Source organism: Ipomoea triloba, chromosome 15 (genome assembly GCF_003576645.1).
Source record: "Ipomoea triloba cultivar NCNSP0323 chromosome 15, ASM357664v1".
Taxonomy (NCBI): domain Eukaryota; kingdom Viridiplantae; phylum Streptophyta; class Magnoliopsida; order Solanales; family Convolvulaceae; genus Ipomoea; species Ipomoea triloba.
Window position 1 is genome coordinate 1628158 of NC_044930.1, and position 19870 is coordinate 1648027.

At 38.2% G+C, this 19870-nt stretch overlaps 1 protein-coding gene across 1 annotated transcript; it reads right to left on the reverse strand.

Annotated features, from left to right (window-relative positions):
* Positions 1-9403: 9403 nt before the first annotated feature.
* On the reverse strand, positions 9404-17531 carry LOC116006435. Its single transcript, XM_031246798.1, has 8 exons — positions 17086-17531; positions 16231-16569; positions 15887-16146; positions 13440-13581; positions 12820-13191; positions 12618-12749; positions 12030-12158; positions 9404-11932 (listed from the first exon to the last, which is right to left on the reverse strand). The coding sequence occupies exons 1-8, from the start codon at positions 17215-17217 to the stop codon at positions 9695-9697; spliced, it is 3744 nt and encodes a 1247-aa protein (XP_031102658.1). The 5' UTR covers positions 17218-17531; the 3' UTR covers positions 9404-9694.
* Positions 17532-19870: the final 2339 nt, after the last annotated feature.

Below are 19870 nucleotides of genomic sequence, written 5' to 3' on the forward strand. Positions count from 1 at the left end.
AGTAATCAAATCATACGAGCTGAAGTGTTTCACAAAACGAACATCATCGTACCAGGAAGTTGAAGCGCCGTTTGATCATATACTAACAAATGTGCACCCAAATTCCAAATTCTCACCGGGTAGGAATAATCACTGCCCTCCACGATTGCATATTTATTCCACCTAATAATATTATTATGTTCATTCATTGTCCAAATTTCTAGCTGATTCCGGTCAATACAACAACTTATCAAAGCAATAGTATCTTTCATAGCCGAAATGACTAGACATTCTGAATGTATTTCTGGTAACTCAATCTTCCCGAAAGTCTCATCATCAAAGTTGAACCAAAGCAAATTATGGTTTTGCTCTTTATTTTGATCTCCAATCATGCATTGCCAATAATACTTTCCTTTTAAATACAAATTACTGCTATGATTATCCACATCAAAAATACCCAAACTATGACTAAATCTTTTCCAACCACATGAATTATTACAGTCTTGGCTACAAACCATTACGATTGGATCGGGAGTAATCCAAAACATGAAAACCTTTCCCATCATGTTGGAAGACAGCCCAAATCCAATTGTTGCTGTATACTCTGGATCGAATCCGTCTAGTGCCTTGATATTTTGCAATTTCTTAATTTCTCTAGTAGACGGATTCCATATAGAAATTTCTCAATAATAATTGGCAACACTAATTTGAAGGTGGGTAACCAAACAAAACATACCATCAGCATACCTTACATAAGCCATAAGTGGAGTTGGGAAGGTTAGATCTGCACATCCAATCTCATCACAGTCTGATTCTTTGTAAACTAAACCAAATCCTCGATCCTCGCCCCAAACCGGCATATGATGCTGGAAAACCACGTAATCTCTTTTGACTCGGCTAATTTCAAAGTGCTTGTGTTTGAAATGATTGTCACTTTTTATCAAAGAATAAAAGAATTTACAAACACACTTAAATCGCATAAGTGATTTTACGGTAATCGTGCCAGAATCTCAATCATAAAATCCGTGAAAATTATGCAGTTTTCCATTGTTGATTGATAGATGTTTCAAATGGTGGAAGTGGGGCTTTTATTTGGGTGATTTCGTATGGAATGGCTAAACAACAGTATAGGGTTTCTGGAGTGGTTATCGAATGGTGGGGATTAGGTGGTTTTTGTTTTTATTTACTCCGTATATTTATATTCTTTTTTATATTTTAAATGATGAGAACAATTATGTTTGTATTAGAGTTCACACAATATAACTGTAGGAATACAAGAGTATATATACAAGAGAATCATAAGTAAACTAGGACTGAGAATCATAAGTAAACTAGGACTGAGACTTATAGTATAACTCTATTATGTAGAGTCCTAATACTCCCCCTCAAGCGGATGGTACGGAAGTAACCTGTAGCTTGTCACGTAAGAAGCAGAACCGGGGACCTGCGAGTGACTTGGTGAAAATATCAGCTAGCTGATCCTTAGTAGAAATAAAGTGCACCTGAATGTCTCCTGCAGCCACTCTGTCTCTCACAAAGTGATAATCAATTTCGACATGCTTTGTGCGAGCATGAAAAATAGGATTAGCACACATATAAGTAGCTCCAAGATTGTCACACCAAAGTTTGGGCACTGGAAGAGGTGAAATTCCTATTTCTCGCAGCAAAGAGAGGATCCACAGAACTTCAGCACATACATCTGCAAGAGCCTTGTACTCTGCTTCAGTAGAAGATCGAGCAACAGTCCTTTGTTTCTTGCATACCCAGGACACTAGATTGGTTCCAAGAAACACAGCATGCCCACTAGTAGACTTTCTATCCGTAGGACAACCAGTCCAGTCAGAATCCGAGAATGCATGAAGCTCACCTGAACTTGACTTTCTCAATCGCAGACCCAAAGACATAGTACCTTTAACATACCTTAACACACGTTTCAGTTGTTCCCAGTGTGCGGTGGTTGGAGCATGCATGTGCTGACAAAGCAGATTAACTGCAAAGGATAAATCTGGTCTCGTGATAGTTAGGTACTGTAGTGCACCTGCAATGCTCCGGTATTGCGTGGGATCATCATATGGATCTGTACAAGTAGATATTGTCTTTGAAGTCGTAGTAGGTGTAGACACAGGTTTGCAGTCTGTCATACCAGCTCGTTTAAGTATGTCAGTCATATACCTGCGCTGAGAAAGCAACACTCCATCTGCACACTTGACTGTTTCAATCCCAAGGAAAAACCCAGGCTCACCAAGATCTCTAATCTTGAAAGTACTAGAGAGCTTGGAGAGCAAAGCCTCCAATGCACCATGCTCATTGCTCATAACAAGAATATCATCCACATAAACAAGCAGGTAAACAGTAGCCGATCCACGAGAATAATAAAATAACGAAACATCAGTTTTAGAGGCATTAAAACCAGCAGATAACAGAAAAGTGTGCAAACGAGTGAACCAAGCCCGGGGAGCCTGCTTCAAACCATACAGGGAGCGTTTCAACAAGCAAACATGATCAGGGTGCTGAGAATCAACATACCCCGGAGGCTGACGCATGTAAACAGTTTCTGTAAGATTACCATTAAGGAATGCATTATGCACATCCAATTGCCTGACTAGCCAACCAGAAGAAAGAGCAAGAGAGAGCAACAACCTGACTGTAGTAGGTTTAACCACCGGGCTGAAAGTGTCAAAGAAATCTTGACCCGGGACCTGATTAAACCCTTTAGCCACGAGCCTGGCCTTGTAGCGCTCAACAGATCCATCAGCCTTCCTTTTCGTGCGAAACACCCACTTGCAGCCAATAATATTCATAGACGCAGTGGGAGGAACCAAGCACCATGTCTGATTCTGCAACAAGGCATTGAACTCCTGATCCATTGCCTCCCTCCATTCAGAGTGTTTGACTGCCTGAATATAACAAGTAGGATCAACAGAGGAAACTTGCACAGTCAAACCCGCAACCGGAGCCACAGACCGACTCCTAGTGGCCATGGAGTGAGACCTCTCCGTGGGACGCACAGTACGACCACGTGGCCGACCACGAGGCCTCTTCTGAGCCACATCAGCAGGAGGCGAGGGAGCTACCACAGATGGATCAGCCACAGGATGAAAAACAGATTCAGCCCAAGGTCGTGCAATAGATTCTGATGGAGCCTGCAAAACAGACTTAGCACCAAAAGGAAACACAGCTTCATCAAACCGCACATGACGGCACACAAAAACTTTATTAGTACGCAGGTCCATGCACCTATAACCCCGAAACGAATCAGGATAGCCCAGAAAGACACATGGAGAAGACCTGTAAGACAGTTTATGACGATTATATGGCCGTAAGTGCGGATAGCACAGACAGCCAAAGACACGAAGAAAGGAATATGATGGCTGAGATCTGTGCACTAAGACATGAGGACTAGAGTTATGGAGAGTATGCGAGGGCATTTTGTTAATAAGGAAAACAGCAGCCTCAAAAGCAAAATGCCAGAACCGAGACGGCACAGAGGCACGAGCCATAAGTGCTAGCCCGGTTTCAACCACATGCCTGTGCTTCCGTTCCACACGACCATTCTGTTCGTGTGTGTACGCACAAGATTGCCTGTGACTAATACCAAGCTGAACAAAAACAGAATGGAACTTTTTATACTCAGCCCCTAAATCAGATTGAACAGCTTTGATTTTACGATTGAAGGCACGTTCAACTAAACATCGAAAACGCTCAAAAACAGAATATATATCTGACTTTAATTTCATAGGAAAATACCAAGTATAACGAGAAAAGTCATCCACAAATAAAACAAAATAACGATAACCCTCAGAAGAGAGGACAGGAGCAGGGCCCCAAATGTCCGTATAAACTAAATCTAGCACATTCGAACTAACAGAGACAACACGTGGCAATGGGAAACGTGCAGATTTACCCATTTGACACGCAGAACACACAGTATGAGAAGTTTTATTCGACTCACTAACAGAACAAGACTCCAAGACTCGATGTAAAACACGCTGATGCGGATGACCCAAACGATCATGCCACGTAGACGCCGAAGCACGAGCAGAAACAAACGCGGAAGGTGAACCAGAAGGAACCGGCAAGGTATAGAGCCCACCGGAACTATTGCCCCGCAAAAGAATTTCCTTGGTCCGAATATCCTTCACAACAAAGAAGGAAGGGTGAAACTCAAAAAACACCTGATTATCCGACGCAAAGCTCTGAACGGATAATAAAGAGGCAGAAAGACGGGGAACATGTAAAATATGAGACAACTTAAGAGACCTAGAAGGCGTAGAAATAGAAGCATGACCCACGTTACTAATAAGTAAAGGCGTACCGTCACCAACACGTAAAGTGTCGTTACCACCATATTCTTCAGAAGTAGAGAGGGCAGTTATATCAGGTGTGGCATGATGTGTTGCACCAGTGTCAGGCAACCAGGTATGAGCAGTCACGTTATTCGCCGAATCACCCTGATGAATAAAATTCGCTTGCGGAGAAACAACATAAGGCAACTTGTAACAAGACAAAGCCGAGTGACCAAATGAACCGCAAATTTGACACTGGATGGAAGAGCCTCTGCCACGGCCTCTCCCACCGCCACGTGACTGCCGACCAGAACCGCTGCCGCCGCGCCATGCAGAACCTCCGCGACCGCGAGCAGAACTAGAACCAGCACGACCGAACGGTGCTCCGCCAGCCAAACGGCCTCCTCCACGACCACGCGACTGGCGACCTCCCTGAGCAGCGAAAGCCGCCGGTGCAGCACCTCCAGGCAATGCGTAATCATCACCGGCGATGAAGTCTTGCGCGCCCAGCAAGTCAGCAAGCTCAAGGAGCGTCACCGGATGTCCTCGAACCGCCAGCGAAGAGGTGACACCCTTGAACTCCGGTCGAAGGCCGCGGAACACGTACAGGTTCTGTTCTTCCAGCGTTACCTTCCGGCCGGCGAGAGCTAAATCTTCAACAATAAGCCGAGCTCGCCCGAGATACTCTGCCGTCGACGAATCTCCTTGCCGGAGACCATGGAGTTGGCTAAGCAAGTGAAGTTGGCGGGATTGAGAGGCGGAAGCGAGGGACTGCTCAATGGCATCCCACAACTCCTTCGATGTCCGACAGCCGACGGCGATGGAGAGCACCTCCTCGGACAGCGAAGAAACCAGGAGAGACAGCAACCCTTGATCACGGCGAGACCACGCAACAAACGCCGGATTCCGAACGCGGGCAGCAGCAACGAACGAGGTAGCAGCAGACACGGCAGGGAGGAACTCCTCCGGGCAAGGACACGATCCATCAACAAGATCAATGAGATCATGGCCACGTAGAAACGGGAGAACCTGAGTACGCCAAAACAAAAAATTGCGGTGGTTGAGTTTGATGCTAATGTAGTGATGAGCAGAAGAGAGCGACGACACAGGAGCCGGCGCCGCAGAACTCACAGCAACATCTGAAACGGTCCGCTCAGAGGCAGAGCCGTCATTCGTAGCCATGGGAACAAGAACGAAACCCTAGCGACTGATACCAGATGAGAACAATTATGTTTGTATTAGAGTTCACACAATATAACTGTAGGAATACAAGAGTATATATACAAGAGAATCATAAGTAAACTAGGACTGAGAATCATAAGTAAACTAGGACTGAGACTTATAGTATGACTCTATTATGTAGAGTCCTAATATAAATAACTATGAGAAATGATTTTTTTAAGGGGGATCTAGGGTGTAGTATAGTTTCTTTTTTTTAATTGTCAAGCACTAGTTAATTAGAATGTTGCTTATATGATTTTATTTTATTTAATTATTTAGACTGTCATTATCCCGCCTCAAGATTTCTGCACTCTTGTGTCTTGTCTGAAAAGATTGTAAAATGGTAAATAATCAAAATTCAGAAGCCTACTAGGTGAGATGGAAAAATTCGTGTCTAGTCTAAGTGCCTACAAAGAGCTACCCCGCTATAGGGTGAAACTCTTGCGCTATAATAAATCATGTGTTCTTGTTCACAATCTTTCAGTTCATATGTTCACGTCAATTTTATAATTGGACAAAGGGTCAAATAAGCCATTAGACTTTACACGCAGAGGAATTAAACCCCTAAACTTTTAAAAATTGTGATTAAACACTCTAACTTACTAAAATTGGTCAAATAAGTCTAATTTACTAACAGGCTACCAATAAAATTACGATGCAAACCGTCGTTGATCACCGTTACATCATCCTCAAAGTTAGCCTTAATCACGTTCAAACTATCTTGCAAAAAGTGTGTTGCTAACAATTTACAATTTTCCCATGCATTTACTTAACAATATGAAATCTCTTTAAGACTAATTAGTTCAAATTTTAATCTATCACTAAATATAATATTGAGATAATAACTTACTAAGTCTTTATTCTGATTGTTCTTTAAAAAAAAAAAGATCTTTAAAAACAAAACAAAAAATTATGGTATTAATTGAATTAACACTGAAAATAATTAGTGAATAATGACAATAAAATCAATAGAAGTGATAAATTAATTAACATGCCTACATGCTCATTGCATTGCTCTCTAGTTATTTATACAATCTCTATAACGGACACAATCGCTGCTTTATGTGTTTCAACTGCCTCTCATCAACTCATCAAGTAGGTTGAATGTCTCTAGTTCAATGTTGTAAAAATCGTGCCTAGGCGTCAGCCGGCCGCCTAACCTATCACCATAATCGGTGGTCTAGGCAGCTTACAAGGTTGTCTAGGCGCTGACCGCCTAAGCCGCCTAGTTAAGCGCCGACTAGGCTGCCTAGTCGCTCAATTAGCCATTGTTCCCTTCTATTGATTTTTTTTTAAATGGGTAATGTTACTCGAAACGGACATAATTTTGAGCGAAATAACGTTAAATTGTACAAACCCTAGGTGTTTTTAAAATTAATATTTAATATTTTAGTATTAACTATTAAATTATTAAATAGTTTATAATTATTAAGTCTTTAAATAAAAAATATTTAAACAAATTTGAAAAATAAAAGTGATAAAATACACTGGCGCTCTAGTCAAACGCAAAATTGATGATCATCCTCTGGGTGATGGATGCACATGCATATTTTTGTTGAGAGTAACATTTGTGTGAGACCGTCTCACGAATCTCAATTTGTAAGGCGAGTCGGATATTTAATTAATGAGTCAAATCTTTAATTAATGGGTCGAATATTTAATTAATGTGTCAAATCTTTGATTAATGGGTCAGATTGTTAACCTCATTAATCAAATATATGACCTGTTTCACATATTGAAACCTGTGAGACGATTTTACACAAATTTTTACATTTGGCTGAAAATAGCATTTTCATTTGAACTAACACCATATGATTTGGGCAGCTGATTGTAACACATGCACACATTCATAGTTTGCTAAATTTCAATTCTGACTTGTGTGTATGCAGTAGGAAAAAAAAAAAAACAAATACTCCGTAAAACATAGTGAGTTTAATCTAATGTACATATACATGTAATATTGTTTTTAAAATGATTTGAGACTTTCACTATAGACAAAAGGAGGATGCATACAAATTTTCCAACTAACATTATAAATGGTCTTCTTTTCTTGACTAATCAAATCATACGAGCTGAAGTGTTTCACATAACGGACAGGCGTTTGGTCATGTACCAACAAATGTGCACCCAAATTCCAAATTCTCAGTGGGCGGGTATACCCAATATTCCACTCCACGCTTGCATATTTATTCCACCTAATAACATTATTATGTTCATTCATTGTCCAAATTTCTAACTGCTCTGAGGCAATACAGCCACTTATCAAAGCAATAGTATCTTTCATAGCTGAAAGGACTTGACAATTTGAATGTCTTTCTGGTAACTCAATCTTCTCAAAAGTCTCATCATCAAAGTCGAACCAAAGCAAATGGTTTTGGCCGATCGTGCAAAGCCAATAATACTTTCCTTTTAAATACAAATTACTACTGTGATCGTTCACATTAAAAATGCCCAAACTATGACTAAGTCTTTTCCAACCACATGAATTATTACCATCTTGGCTACAAACCATTACGATTGGATCGGGAGTAATACAAATCATGACAACCTTTCCCATCATGTTGGAAGACAGCCCAAACCCAAATATTGAGTGATACTCTGGATCGAATTCGTCTAGTGCCTTGATATTTTGCAATTTCTTAATTTCTCTAGTGGATGGATTCCATATAGAAATATACCAAACATAATTGTCAACACTAATTCGAAAGTGGGTAATCAAACAAAACATACCATCAGCATACCTTACCTCACTTATCCGTGCAGTTGGGAAGATTAGGTCTGCACATCCAATCTCATCACAGTCTGATTCTTTGTAAACTAAACCGAATCCTCGATCCTGTCCCCAAACCGGCATTTCATGCTGGAAAACCACGTAATCTCTTTTGACTCGACTAATTTCAAAGTGCTTGTGTTTGAAGTGATTATCACTTTTTATCAAAGAATAAAAGAATTTGCAAACGCACTTAAATCGCATAAGCGACCTTACGGGTAATTGCGCTAGAATCTCAATCATAACATCCCTCGGAATTATGCAGTTTTCCATTGTTGATTGATAGATGTTTCAAATGGTGGAAGTGGGGCTTTTGTTTGGGCGATTTCGTATGGAATGACTAAACAGCAGTTTAGGGTTTCTGGCGTGGTTATCGATTGTTTGGGCGATTTCGTATTGAATGGCTAAACAGCAGTTTAGGGTTTCTGGCGTGGTTATCAAATGGTAGGGATAGGTATATATACAAGACAATTGGCAGATTGTAGTAATCTCCTATAGTAGGTGCATGGTTTTTGTTTTTATCTACTCCCTATATTTATATCTTTTTTATATTTTAAATAAGAGTTAATTCAACCGGAAGTCCTTGTCTTATCTTTTTTATATTTTAAGAGTTAATTTCATCAGAAGTCCTTTGTCTATGGTGACAATTCTAAATTTAGTCCTAAATTTTTATTTTTATCATTTAACATTGCAGACTATCATTTTTGGGACACTTTTAGTTATTTCAATGACTTTTCATATTTTAGTTATTTCAATGACTTTTCATATTTTTAGTAAAGATATTTTTGTCTCTTCAATTCCCTAAAAAACTCGCCACTATTGAGGAAGGACTTAGCTACCCCTAATCCTATCTTAGAAAACATACTAGTTATTTAGTCCAAATGCACCAAAATAACAAGTTAAAAGTATTTAATTACAACTTTTAAAAGTTGATGAGTCTAATTGCTTTCTCATGTAAAGTTCAATGATGTTTTTGACCATTTTCCCTTTAAAATTTAAGGAGTATAAATTATTAGATAAAGAATATAGAATTTTACAAAATTTATAAAAAAGTATTATTAAAAAATTAAAATTTAATAACTAAAAGAACTTAAAATTTAGAAAAATAAAACAAGATGAAAGTTTTTCATTACTAAAACCTGAGAAATCAAGCCAATCAAATGCTCCATTAACCTATATAATATATATAAGAAAGAACTGAAAGTACAGAAAACCTTAAAAGCTTTTATGAAACCTCTATCTATCGTTTGCTCACTATATCAGGAAAAAAAATATATAATGAAAAGGCCAAAACAAAATATACCAATCAACTAAATCATGGAGAGAGCCCTTTTCAGAGGTGGATTATTGGGTGTACTGAATTACAAGTACTCGAGCTTCCATCACTCACTGGAGAATGGACAATGAAAACTTTAGATAGATAGCCACCTCACTTTCCCTAGATAACTATATCTGCAAATGAGAACTTAATGCCATTCGCGAACGGGTTGTATTCTTCAACAGGAGGAGCCAACTTCTTGTTGCAGTCATGATCATCGCCCTTTGTACGATGCATCGACAAATTTTGACTGAAATTTCCAGCAATGCCCTCTTTTACAGAGGCGGGATCAGAGAAGGCGAAAAGAGAGAAGCCCGGGTTTCCCACATCAAACTTACTGCTTTTCCCAGTGGTTCCGCTAGTAGGTGCTGCTTCTGTTGCCTGCAGCCCAGTACGAGACGTCCTCTCAACACTGTCTTCATGATGGTTTTCTTTTGTCCCCTTGGCATGTTCACTTGAATTAATGCCTTTGGTTTGGGCAGTTGATTGAAACACAGGCAAACACCCAGAATTATACAGCGGTTGAGATGTATGTTGTAAGGCACCATAATGCATGAATGGCGTGCTCCCATTTAGGCCGTATCCATAAGGATTCCCGAATAGATATTGACCAGAATGGGGAAACTGCATTAAACCATTTGCAGGAGCTGCAGCCAAGGAAACTGGACTCTGATAATAGTAGCCCATTGTAGGATGTTGAAACATCGGGAATTGCACATTCTGATTGTGAACTGGCGGTGGAAGCACAGCTTGGGGTTGAATTCCCAGAGTAGCATTCAATCTCGCGCTATTAGAACTTGGGGCTAACATTGGAGGCAAGTTTACCAAAGATTCAGTTCCTACAGACACTGGGGCCAGGATTTTTACATCCTGCACTCTTCCAACACACTCAATTTTTTGTGGTCTAACTTCGTCCTGACATTCGTTGAAGCCATTATGAAGACACAGATTTGTGTCCCTTCCTTCTGAATTTTGGCTCGACTCTTCTGAATCCGATGTGGATGAAGATTCTGGGTTTAGAAGATTTGAAGAGGATGTATTGCTGTCACCTTCACTGAGGCAGGATGAGCAATTATCAGAATTAGAGGAGCTGCTTGTTGATAAATTTGAAGTCCCTCGTATAGAAGATAAGTTTCTCTGACACGAATCATTTCCCTCATCAGCTACTTCCTTCATGCATAGCGGGGATTTTGCTTCCAAATCAAAACTGCTATGGCATTTATTGTCGGTTTCAGAGCTAGACTTAATCAACTCTTGTGCAACCTTCTCTTCAGCAATCATCTGAACAGAAATCTCGGATACTTCATCAGAGCTATTGGTAGCAGAAGATTCAAGATGCTTATAAGTGTCACTAGCGCCAGTCTGAAGTGTAGATCTTAATGTCAAATTGGAATCCGAGTTGCTTCGTGGATACTTCTGTGAATCCGTTGGTTCCCATACTTTCTTGGTAACAGGTGAATCCCTGTTAGAAGCGTTACTCCATATAGTAATTTTGTTTTTAGGTCTTGCAAAATTCTCACACACGTATTCAGGTCGAGTACACTTGCTAACACGGTAATAAGGCTTGGATATATCAGATGCAGATTCTGACTTATTCACTGCTTTAGTCTCCCGGGTCCATCTGGGAATGCAAGGATCTGCCTTCACTCTGTATTCAGTGTGTGTATTACAGTTGCAAGCATGGGAGTCATATCTGCCATTCAATCGATTAACGGGACAATAAAATTTCTCAGCAAACTTGGGACCACCAACTCTGACATTGGACTTTGCTGAGTTATTTCTTAACTGCTTATTTAATCGATTGTTACTCCTTGATATTTCAGAACCATCACCCTGATGTCTTCCTTCATGTTTGCCAACCATACCCTCATTCTCTGAAACAGCAAACTGCCGCCTATCTGACCATTTCAAGCCTGAATCTAGTTCAAATTCTTTCGGATACTTCAGCTTCTGACAAGAATGTTTCAAATGATCAAATTCAGAAGACTCGCTTTCATCTTTCATGTTGGCAACATCCCCATCAGTGCAAACTTGCATATCTGAAGGACTATACCCGGTTTGAACTGTGTTATTTTGGATGTCTAGACAAGAAGGGCTAGATGGATTTGGCTCCTCCATCTCACTCACACAGTGCCCGCTGTCAATAACATTAGACTCTTCATTAGTGCAATGTGTCAATTCCTCCGATACTTCTTCATGATTTTGGTTTGTTACATGACTCTTTTTCTCCCTGTCCTTCTCCTTTTCTCTTAATCTCTCCTTCCTTCGAAGCTTTTTCTCCTTTTCTTTTAATCTCCTTCTCTCTTTGCGCTCTTCTTCTTCACGTTTTTCCTTCTCTTCTTCTTCAAGAAGTTTCTTCTGTAGAAAGAGATCAAAGGCAACTCAGAATCCTTTCCTACAGTTGCCTGACCAAGAATGAGATACAGTTCTTTTTCAAAATTAACAGTCTTCATACCTGTTTTTCTAAGGTGATAATCTCCTTGCATGCCACGTGAACCTGTTCTTCCAGTTGTTTTAATGCAAGACTCACAAATATACTATGTGCATTTTGGCGAGCTGTTCCTTCTCTGAAAGCTTTTTCAACCTGAAGAAAATGTGATAGGAGTTAGAATGAAAAATTTATACGCATTAATGCAACATCACTACATCAGGACAAAATGAATGTCTCATCCTATTCTCTAATTTACTTGATCAATTGTAAGAGCGAACGATCATCATATCATAAAATATATAATGAAGTAGAGTCCATTGATAAAACCTAAAAGTCAGTCAAAGTCTTAATAACAATGCCCTTTTTGTGACAACTCTTCAATTACAAGGAATCCTCTTTGAGAATCAATAAGAATCCTTATCCAACATTCGACTTTACTGATGAGTGCATATGTATTCGACAATTGTACACTTATATCCCACTACATATTCTATGAAGGGTTTCTTTATAGAGAAGAAGAAAAACATAAGCCTTTACTTATCTAATAAATATGTGATAGTGTGTGGTACAAAATATACAAAAACAATTGATGGTAAACAAGAAGAGACTTGCCTGTTCCTTGAACATTACAGTTGCGGCATCAAGAAGAAACTCTCGAGCAAGTTCAGGACTCTTAGCATGTTTTTGAGGACGGGTGCATTCACCATCAAGATCGTTTCCATCCTTGTCCATACCATCATCATCCTGAAAAGAAGACATGTAAGAATCAATTTATTTTTTAATTAGTATAAACAAGTGTTACAAACATGATTACCTCTTCTTCCTCAGCCTCTTCAGCATGCTCAAAAAACCTTCGGATGTTTTCCCCTCGTGTAATTGTAACAAAACCATCACCAACCACAAGCCTGCAATGTACACATTGTTGCCCCTTCAGTGCATGAGCTTTAACAGAAAGTTCGGAACATCGGCCATCCATTTTCCATGCCCGAAGAGTGATATAGCATGCACTCAAACTGCAGAGGTCTAAACCATTCACTTGAACTCTTTCATTCAAACCAACATTTTCAAACTCCAATATATCAGATTTTCCCTCTCCAGTTCCAACAGCCCATTCAAAATGATGATATGTTCCTGAGGTGTCAATGAAGGTATGATGCCAATCTGCTTGGATTGAATTTTGAGAGACCTGAAAGTAGAAAATATGGTGGCATCATGTGGGGTGCAAAAGTAACAGAATACGAAATAAGGCACAGAATCTCCATCAGGTAATCAGACAACTTCGACAACTTTCCTTTTTCCACTTTCATTACGCACAGAAATTTAAAACTAAGGTTAACATACAGCTGTTTACCATTAAGAATGTGTGAAACAGTAACCCTATCCCAAGAAGAAAAATTTTTAGAAAACCAAAAAAAAAAAAAAATTGATGAATACCTCATATTGAATTGTTGTATCTGCCACACAAAACCAACTGGTGCAGTGAGTTTCTCTTTTCATTCGCTTCAGTTCCTTTAGCTCCTTGAACTCGCGGATAACATTCCTTCTGCAGTCTCTACAAAATCTCTTGCTATCAAACCTGCAATGCACAACAAATTTCTCAAAATGAGCAAAAATATCTGGCACAATTTTTTAAACTCAAAGTTGGAGAATCCAAAGGTAACCTGCAAAAGCACAGATATAAAATGCCTTCCCTTCCAGAGTGAGAATAACAAATGGTTCACATTTATAGTGTTTATTTGAGTAATAACACTGACATCTGAACTTTGGGCTCACTATCACCAATAAAAGTACTTGCCATGGGAGAAATAGTGATGATGTCCATTTGGGTTCCTAGATGCTAAGGGCAAAACCCACTTATCCACAGATTTTAGAATACACAGAAGGGAAAGTGAAGAGAGGAGAAAAGGGGTTTTCATTTTATTCATTTTAGTCTGGTTTTAAAAAAACAAATAAATAATAAACAAAAAAAGTGTCAAATAGGCCAATTTGTATAGTTCGTGCAATTGAATCATTTAACTCTATAAATTTGTGCAATTAACATTTATAGCAAGTTGCTTCAAGGTAAAACCGGTCAAAAGTACAATCATCAGTTTTTATTTAATTTTTAAATATTCTTTAATGTTTATGAGGAGGCCTCCTCCGTCTGCGAGGGACAGAGGAGGCAGCAGCTCTGCCTCTGTACAGATTTAAGGAGGAGGCAGCTTTGCCTCCAGTGTTGTAAAAATCGGCCTAGGCACCGATTAGGCGCTAGGCACCCCTAGGCCTTAAGGAATTTCACTCCTAGGAGCTATTTAGGTGGCCTATCGGCCAAGTTTTTTTTTTTTTTTTTTTCTTTTTGGGGTGGGGTGGGGTGGGGGGGGGGGGGCTGTGTGTGGTGTGTGGTGGTGGTGTTATTTTGCTCTAAACGACATTGTTTGAGCGAAATAAACCAAATTAAAAGAAATCCAGATGTGCTAAAATCCCTAAACCCCCAAAAAAGGAAAAAAAAAATTACAAAATATTGTGCACAGCCAGCCTCGCCATCCCTCTCCCTTCCCTTTGAGTTCCGTCGCCTCGCGCATAGCCTCGCCATCGCACAGCCACCCGACACTCCACAATGTCGTTGGCTCATCGCACAGCCAGCCTCACCATCTCAGCACTGCAGCACAGCGCCACAGCCAACGACATTGTGGAGTGTCGGGTGGCTGTGCGATGGTGAGTCTCGCCGTCGTCCGGTGGTTTTTAGCACTTAAAGAGGGTTTTTAGCAAAGGTACACTGCCTGCCTCTTTTTTTTTTTTAATTAGTCGCCTGCCTAGGCACTAGGGCACCAGACTAGCGCCTAGCGCTTTCTACAACATTGTCTGCCTCCTCCTCCACCCAGATCTACGGAGGAGGAGGTGGCTGCCTCCTCCCTTTTTTTAAAAAAAAATATTTTTAATATGATATATTTGTTAAGAAATTAAAGAAAAATGTTATTATTTTTTCCAAGTGGCAGTTATAACAAAAGGTTACCGGAGACTTGTTATTACCTGCAAAAAGAGCCAATTGCAAAATTTTTGTATTGTTAAACGGTTTAATTGCACACTTTTTTGTTATTCAGCGGTCCAATTCTATGAATAGAAAAAGTTTGATGGCCTATTTGACGCTTTTTCCTAAACAAAATCCAGCTTAGGTCTATATTCAAAATAAGCATGTTGATTGTTGCATGTGATAACAACTTAGTTATAGGCATGACACTTTGATCAGATTTAAAGAAAGTAGTAAACTAAAGCCTAATGAGTGTTCAGTTAATATAACTAAACAAGTCAAAGTAACAACTGACAATTCTTTTCCTAAAGTATTTTCGGCAGCAAAAAAATCCAAATTAATAAAAGGGTGATAATTCCTTTTACTTGTATCAACCACTTTCTTGGAGGAGTATGCTTTTCATGAGTAGATCTTCTTTTGAGGTCAATATTCCTTTATTTTTGAGTTAATACTAAGCATTGCAATGTTCTCTACATGCTTCGTTTTTGTGCCTCCATATTGCATTGCACTTAAAGCCCTAGAGCACCATTGCATTATATTCCACCTTGCACTTCAAACTACAATTCTATAATCATGATATCAACACATTCACGCCAAGAAGTGGGTATACTAGTAGTTAAACTACAGCCCCTTAGTTGAAGTGAATCTCGAGACTAACATCAGAAGTGAACTGTTAAGCCAAATTTGCAATCTATCTTATCTGAGGGGGCAAAGGGTCACTATCCTCAAGGAGCATCAAGTAAATAGTTTAATACATACAATATCTATATCACTCTTGTACACCAAATTAAATAACTGAGCAAGAAGAAAAGATCTTTTATTTGGAAAATAAGTCACAATTTTTACTTCAAACAAAACAATGCATGAGACACACCTGTACATCAGCCTTTCAATAAAATCCTCTTCTTTCATTCTTAAAAGTGACTGCCGAGTCTCTTCTCCAAGGGCTGACCAGAAATCCACCAATGTGTCAACAGAGAGTCTGGCAGTGTGGAGAGCACATGTTTCTCTCGTTCCATGCCCTCTTCCATAACCTGACATTGCTTGACTTATCCACCCTCTGCCACCTCCACCACATGCATCAGGATAAAGCAATTCTCTTTCCCGCTCCCTTGCACGTGCGCTGTCGAAAACCTACAAAAAGGAATGGATAGAAAACTAAAAACGATTATTTTTGTTTTTTTAAAGACGTTGATAGCAGACTAAAATAATATTTACATTTTGCAGCCCCTTCATAGATTTCGTGTATATATAACAGTCTAGTAAGGTAAGAGCCCCGTCTCGAGTTGTGGTTAGACCTCCCCAAGGATGTACAGACGGAGCTTGTACATCATCTTCACCTTGATTTTTCAAAGTCCCTAGGCTATTGCATGGATGGTGTATGCCCACTCCCTCCTCTTGCAACGACTTTCCATACATGACAATTTGATAAAAACCCTCCAGCAGTAACCCGTTGCATCTAGAACAATACATGTTCTTACGAGCTTGCTCAAAAAGGGTTTGCTTATCAATCCTCAAAAGTTCATGCCGAGCTTGCGATGACAGCTCACTCCAAAACTAAACACAAACCAAAAAAAAAAGAAAATCCCCATTACTGAAACGCTAATAAACTAGTAATCACAAAGCATATATCCATTACTACCAACAGCACTTGAATTCCTTGAGTACCGATTTATGTCTATTCAGTATTTTAGATACCAAGTAAGCAACTAAGCATGTAAGTTATAAGTTCACCAATACTCATTAATCACTGCCCTCCTCTTCAGTCATCCACAGTTCAAAATTTAAAAACAGAAAAAAAAATATTTCTTTCTTCTCTATAGCAAAGGGCCTAAATGACTGTCAGAGTAGCATATATGCATCAAATTGGATCTTAAGCTTCAAATCTTCATAGTTCAACCCAAGAACCAGCTCTAGTATACACTAAGAGCCACCCAAACGCATTAGTTTCATCAACAATATCCAAATTAACACACTCCAAATACAAATCCCTGAGTGCCCCACACACGAATTCAATAAAATTAACAACAACACAAAAACTAGCAAATCCATTCATCCCTCGAACCCCACTACCTTCTGGAGCTGATTGTAGCTGACATCGTCACAATGTTTTGACCAGAACCCAGTGGTGGAAACGGATCCATTAAACAACACCGCCGCGCCGTTGGCGTATTGATGATCATTTCTCTGCGCTATTCCAGGCATATTTTTTTTTTAAATTCTATTCTATTGGTGCACAAATCATGTCATCTCCTCCACCAATATTCAATCAAATCCAAATTATCAATCCCTTAAAACAAATCCAATTAAAACAAAAACACGATTGCCCCCTAACAAGTGTACATCTATAACATATTCCTAGATCCAGAAGTGAAATTAACAAAAACAAATTCAAACCAAAAAAAAAAACATAAATATGCATCAATCCATTTTATGAGCGAAGCGCATAGAAAAAGCGGTGAATTGGAAATCAGATGTGTTGTGTGAGTAGCGCCGTGGCGGGGGAAAGAAAAGATGGATAGGGGTTTGCGCTGATGAGATTTCTGCATCTATTTATTATGTGTGAGAAAATTATGACAATAATTTTTTTTAAAATATTTTTTTTAAAAAAAATAATAATAATAATGCGTCGCATACTGGCATCGCACGGGGTAACTGTTTCTCCACTGTTACTACACTATTTGCCCATAGTGACGCCATTTATGAGCTTTCTATTTTTCTTCCTTATATGATATGATTATATGTGAGGGTGCAATTTTTTCCTTGGTTATGAAATAGGAAAATCATATATTTGCTATATTTTTTTTTATTTTTATATATAATTGTTAAATTACATCATTGAAATTCACAAACAGCATTTATAAGGACTATTTTCTATCTTAAATACAATGAATTAATAATTACTTATGTTTTCAAAAAATTAATATTCTGATATAAAATTACTCTTCTAACACTTTTTGTAGAGTAATAAAATTTGAGTAGTTATAAAACGTGTAGGAATCTTTTAATTTAAAATTTTGCATAGTTAACAACTATTACATTTTAGCTAAATGACTTTTTAAGAAGCAATTTGGGGTGGTGATAGACCCGTAACTCTTCCAAACTCACCATTTGCCAAAAAAATTTCAACTTAACAAAGATATCATATGTAAAAAGTGATAAAATTGAAGCATTTAGAATGGTAGTGATATGTATTAGGACTCTACGTAGTTAAGTCACACCGTCACACTATGAGTCTATGTTTGAGTACTAATAATATGCTCTTACCAAACTAACGAGACTGAATGCGTTCGTTGAAACACATTTATTGTTTTTTAGATGACAATTCATCATAATTTCGTTTCCATATCTATTTGGGTATTTGTTTGGCCTGGTTATTTTTTGGTTCGTAGATTGGATCCTTTTTATCCAAAAATTAAATTAACATTACAAAAAACATTGTAGGGAATTTTTTTCTTAAAGGCTTAATGCCATTTGTGATCCTCCAAATATTGGGACAATAACACCTATGCTCTTCAACTTTAAAATCAATCAGATTTGGTATTTCAAAAGTTGATTTGTTGCCTTTTTGGTTCTTTTCATTTTCTGTCTCAACACCAATTTACAACCTTGCACATATTGCCATGACTCATTTAATTAATTCTTGATGGAATTTATCAATTAATAAGTAGTTAAAAAAGATTACGAGTAGTAAAATTACTTCACTTTATGTAAATTTACATATAAAGGTCCGTTTGAAAAACAGGAAAATGACTTCCAGAAAATATTTTCCTTTCTAGTGTTTGGTTGCATTCTAAAAAACTGTTATTTTGTCAATTTTCTTGAAAATGAATAGAATTGTATAATTAAACATTTTAATTATTTTATTTAAAATATAAAAACATTTATAATAATATTAAAAAATAATGTTATGTATTAAAATTTTTAAAAAATGATGGTTTCCGCCGGAAACAAGAGCCTTGGTTTAGAAGCCTTCATCGTCGAACCTTGGTTTAGAAGCCTTCATCGTCGTTCGTCGATGTAGCCTTCGTCTAGAAAGTGATTTTCGCCAAAATTTGGCAGAAATCATTTTATGCTAAAATGTAAAGAATTTTTCAAGAGGGAAAATGTTTTTCGTTGACTGGATTTTCCAAACATTGAAAACCCAGCAGAAATCATTTTCTGAGTTTCCACACAGCCTAAAACTGTGTAAATTACATTTTCTTTTCTATTTAAAGATTCATTTATAAAAGTTTGCGCGCATATAACATTATCAATTTATCTATTATAGTCCCCTTAATAAGAAGCAAACTTAAATATGCAATTTTCCTTTTCAGCGGTGAAGGATAACGTGAAAATTTCAAGGCTATGCTTTGCACTAAAAATAATGCAAAGTCCTGAAAAGTATGAAACCCACTCAAATTACTCCAAGTAGTTAAAAATTAATGTAAAATTTATTCTAACAGTTGGAGCTATTTCGTGGTGTCAATTATATCGAAAAACCTTTGTACAGAGCAATCCATTTATCCATTCGATACATACAACTTGAAAGGCCCCTTATGGTTATCTTCCCTACATCACAAAACTGAAATAAGAAAACGCAAGGCCAAAAAAAAAAAAAAAAAAAAAAAAAAAANTTTATGAGCGAAGCGCATAGAAAAAGCGGTGAATTGGAAATCAGATGTGTTGTGTGAGTAGCGCCGTGGCGGGGGAAAGAAAAGATGGATAGGGGTTTGCGCTGATGAGATTTCTGCATCTATTTATTATGTGTGAGAAAATTATGACAATAATTTTTTTTAAAATATTTTTTTTAAAAAAAATAATAATAATAATGCGTCGCATACTGGCATCGCACGGGGTAACTGTTTCTCCACTGTTA

Coding starts and splice junctions, on each gene's coding strand:
- LOC116006435 (XM_031246798.1), bottom strand. CDS start 17,217: ATGCCTGGAATAGCGCAGAGAAATGATCATCAATACGCCAACGGCGCG. Junction 13,192..13,439: donor ATACAACAATTCAATATGAG/GTATTCATCAAT, acceptor TTCTACTTTCAG/GTCTCTCAAAATTCAATCCA. Junction 12,750..12,819: donor AAGAGGCTGAGGAAGAAGAG/GTAATCATGTTT, acceptor TCTTCTTTTCAG/GATGATGATGGTATGGACAA.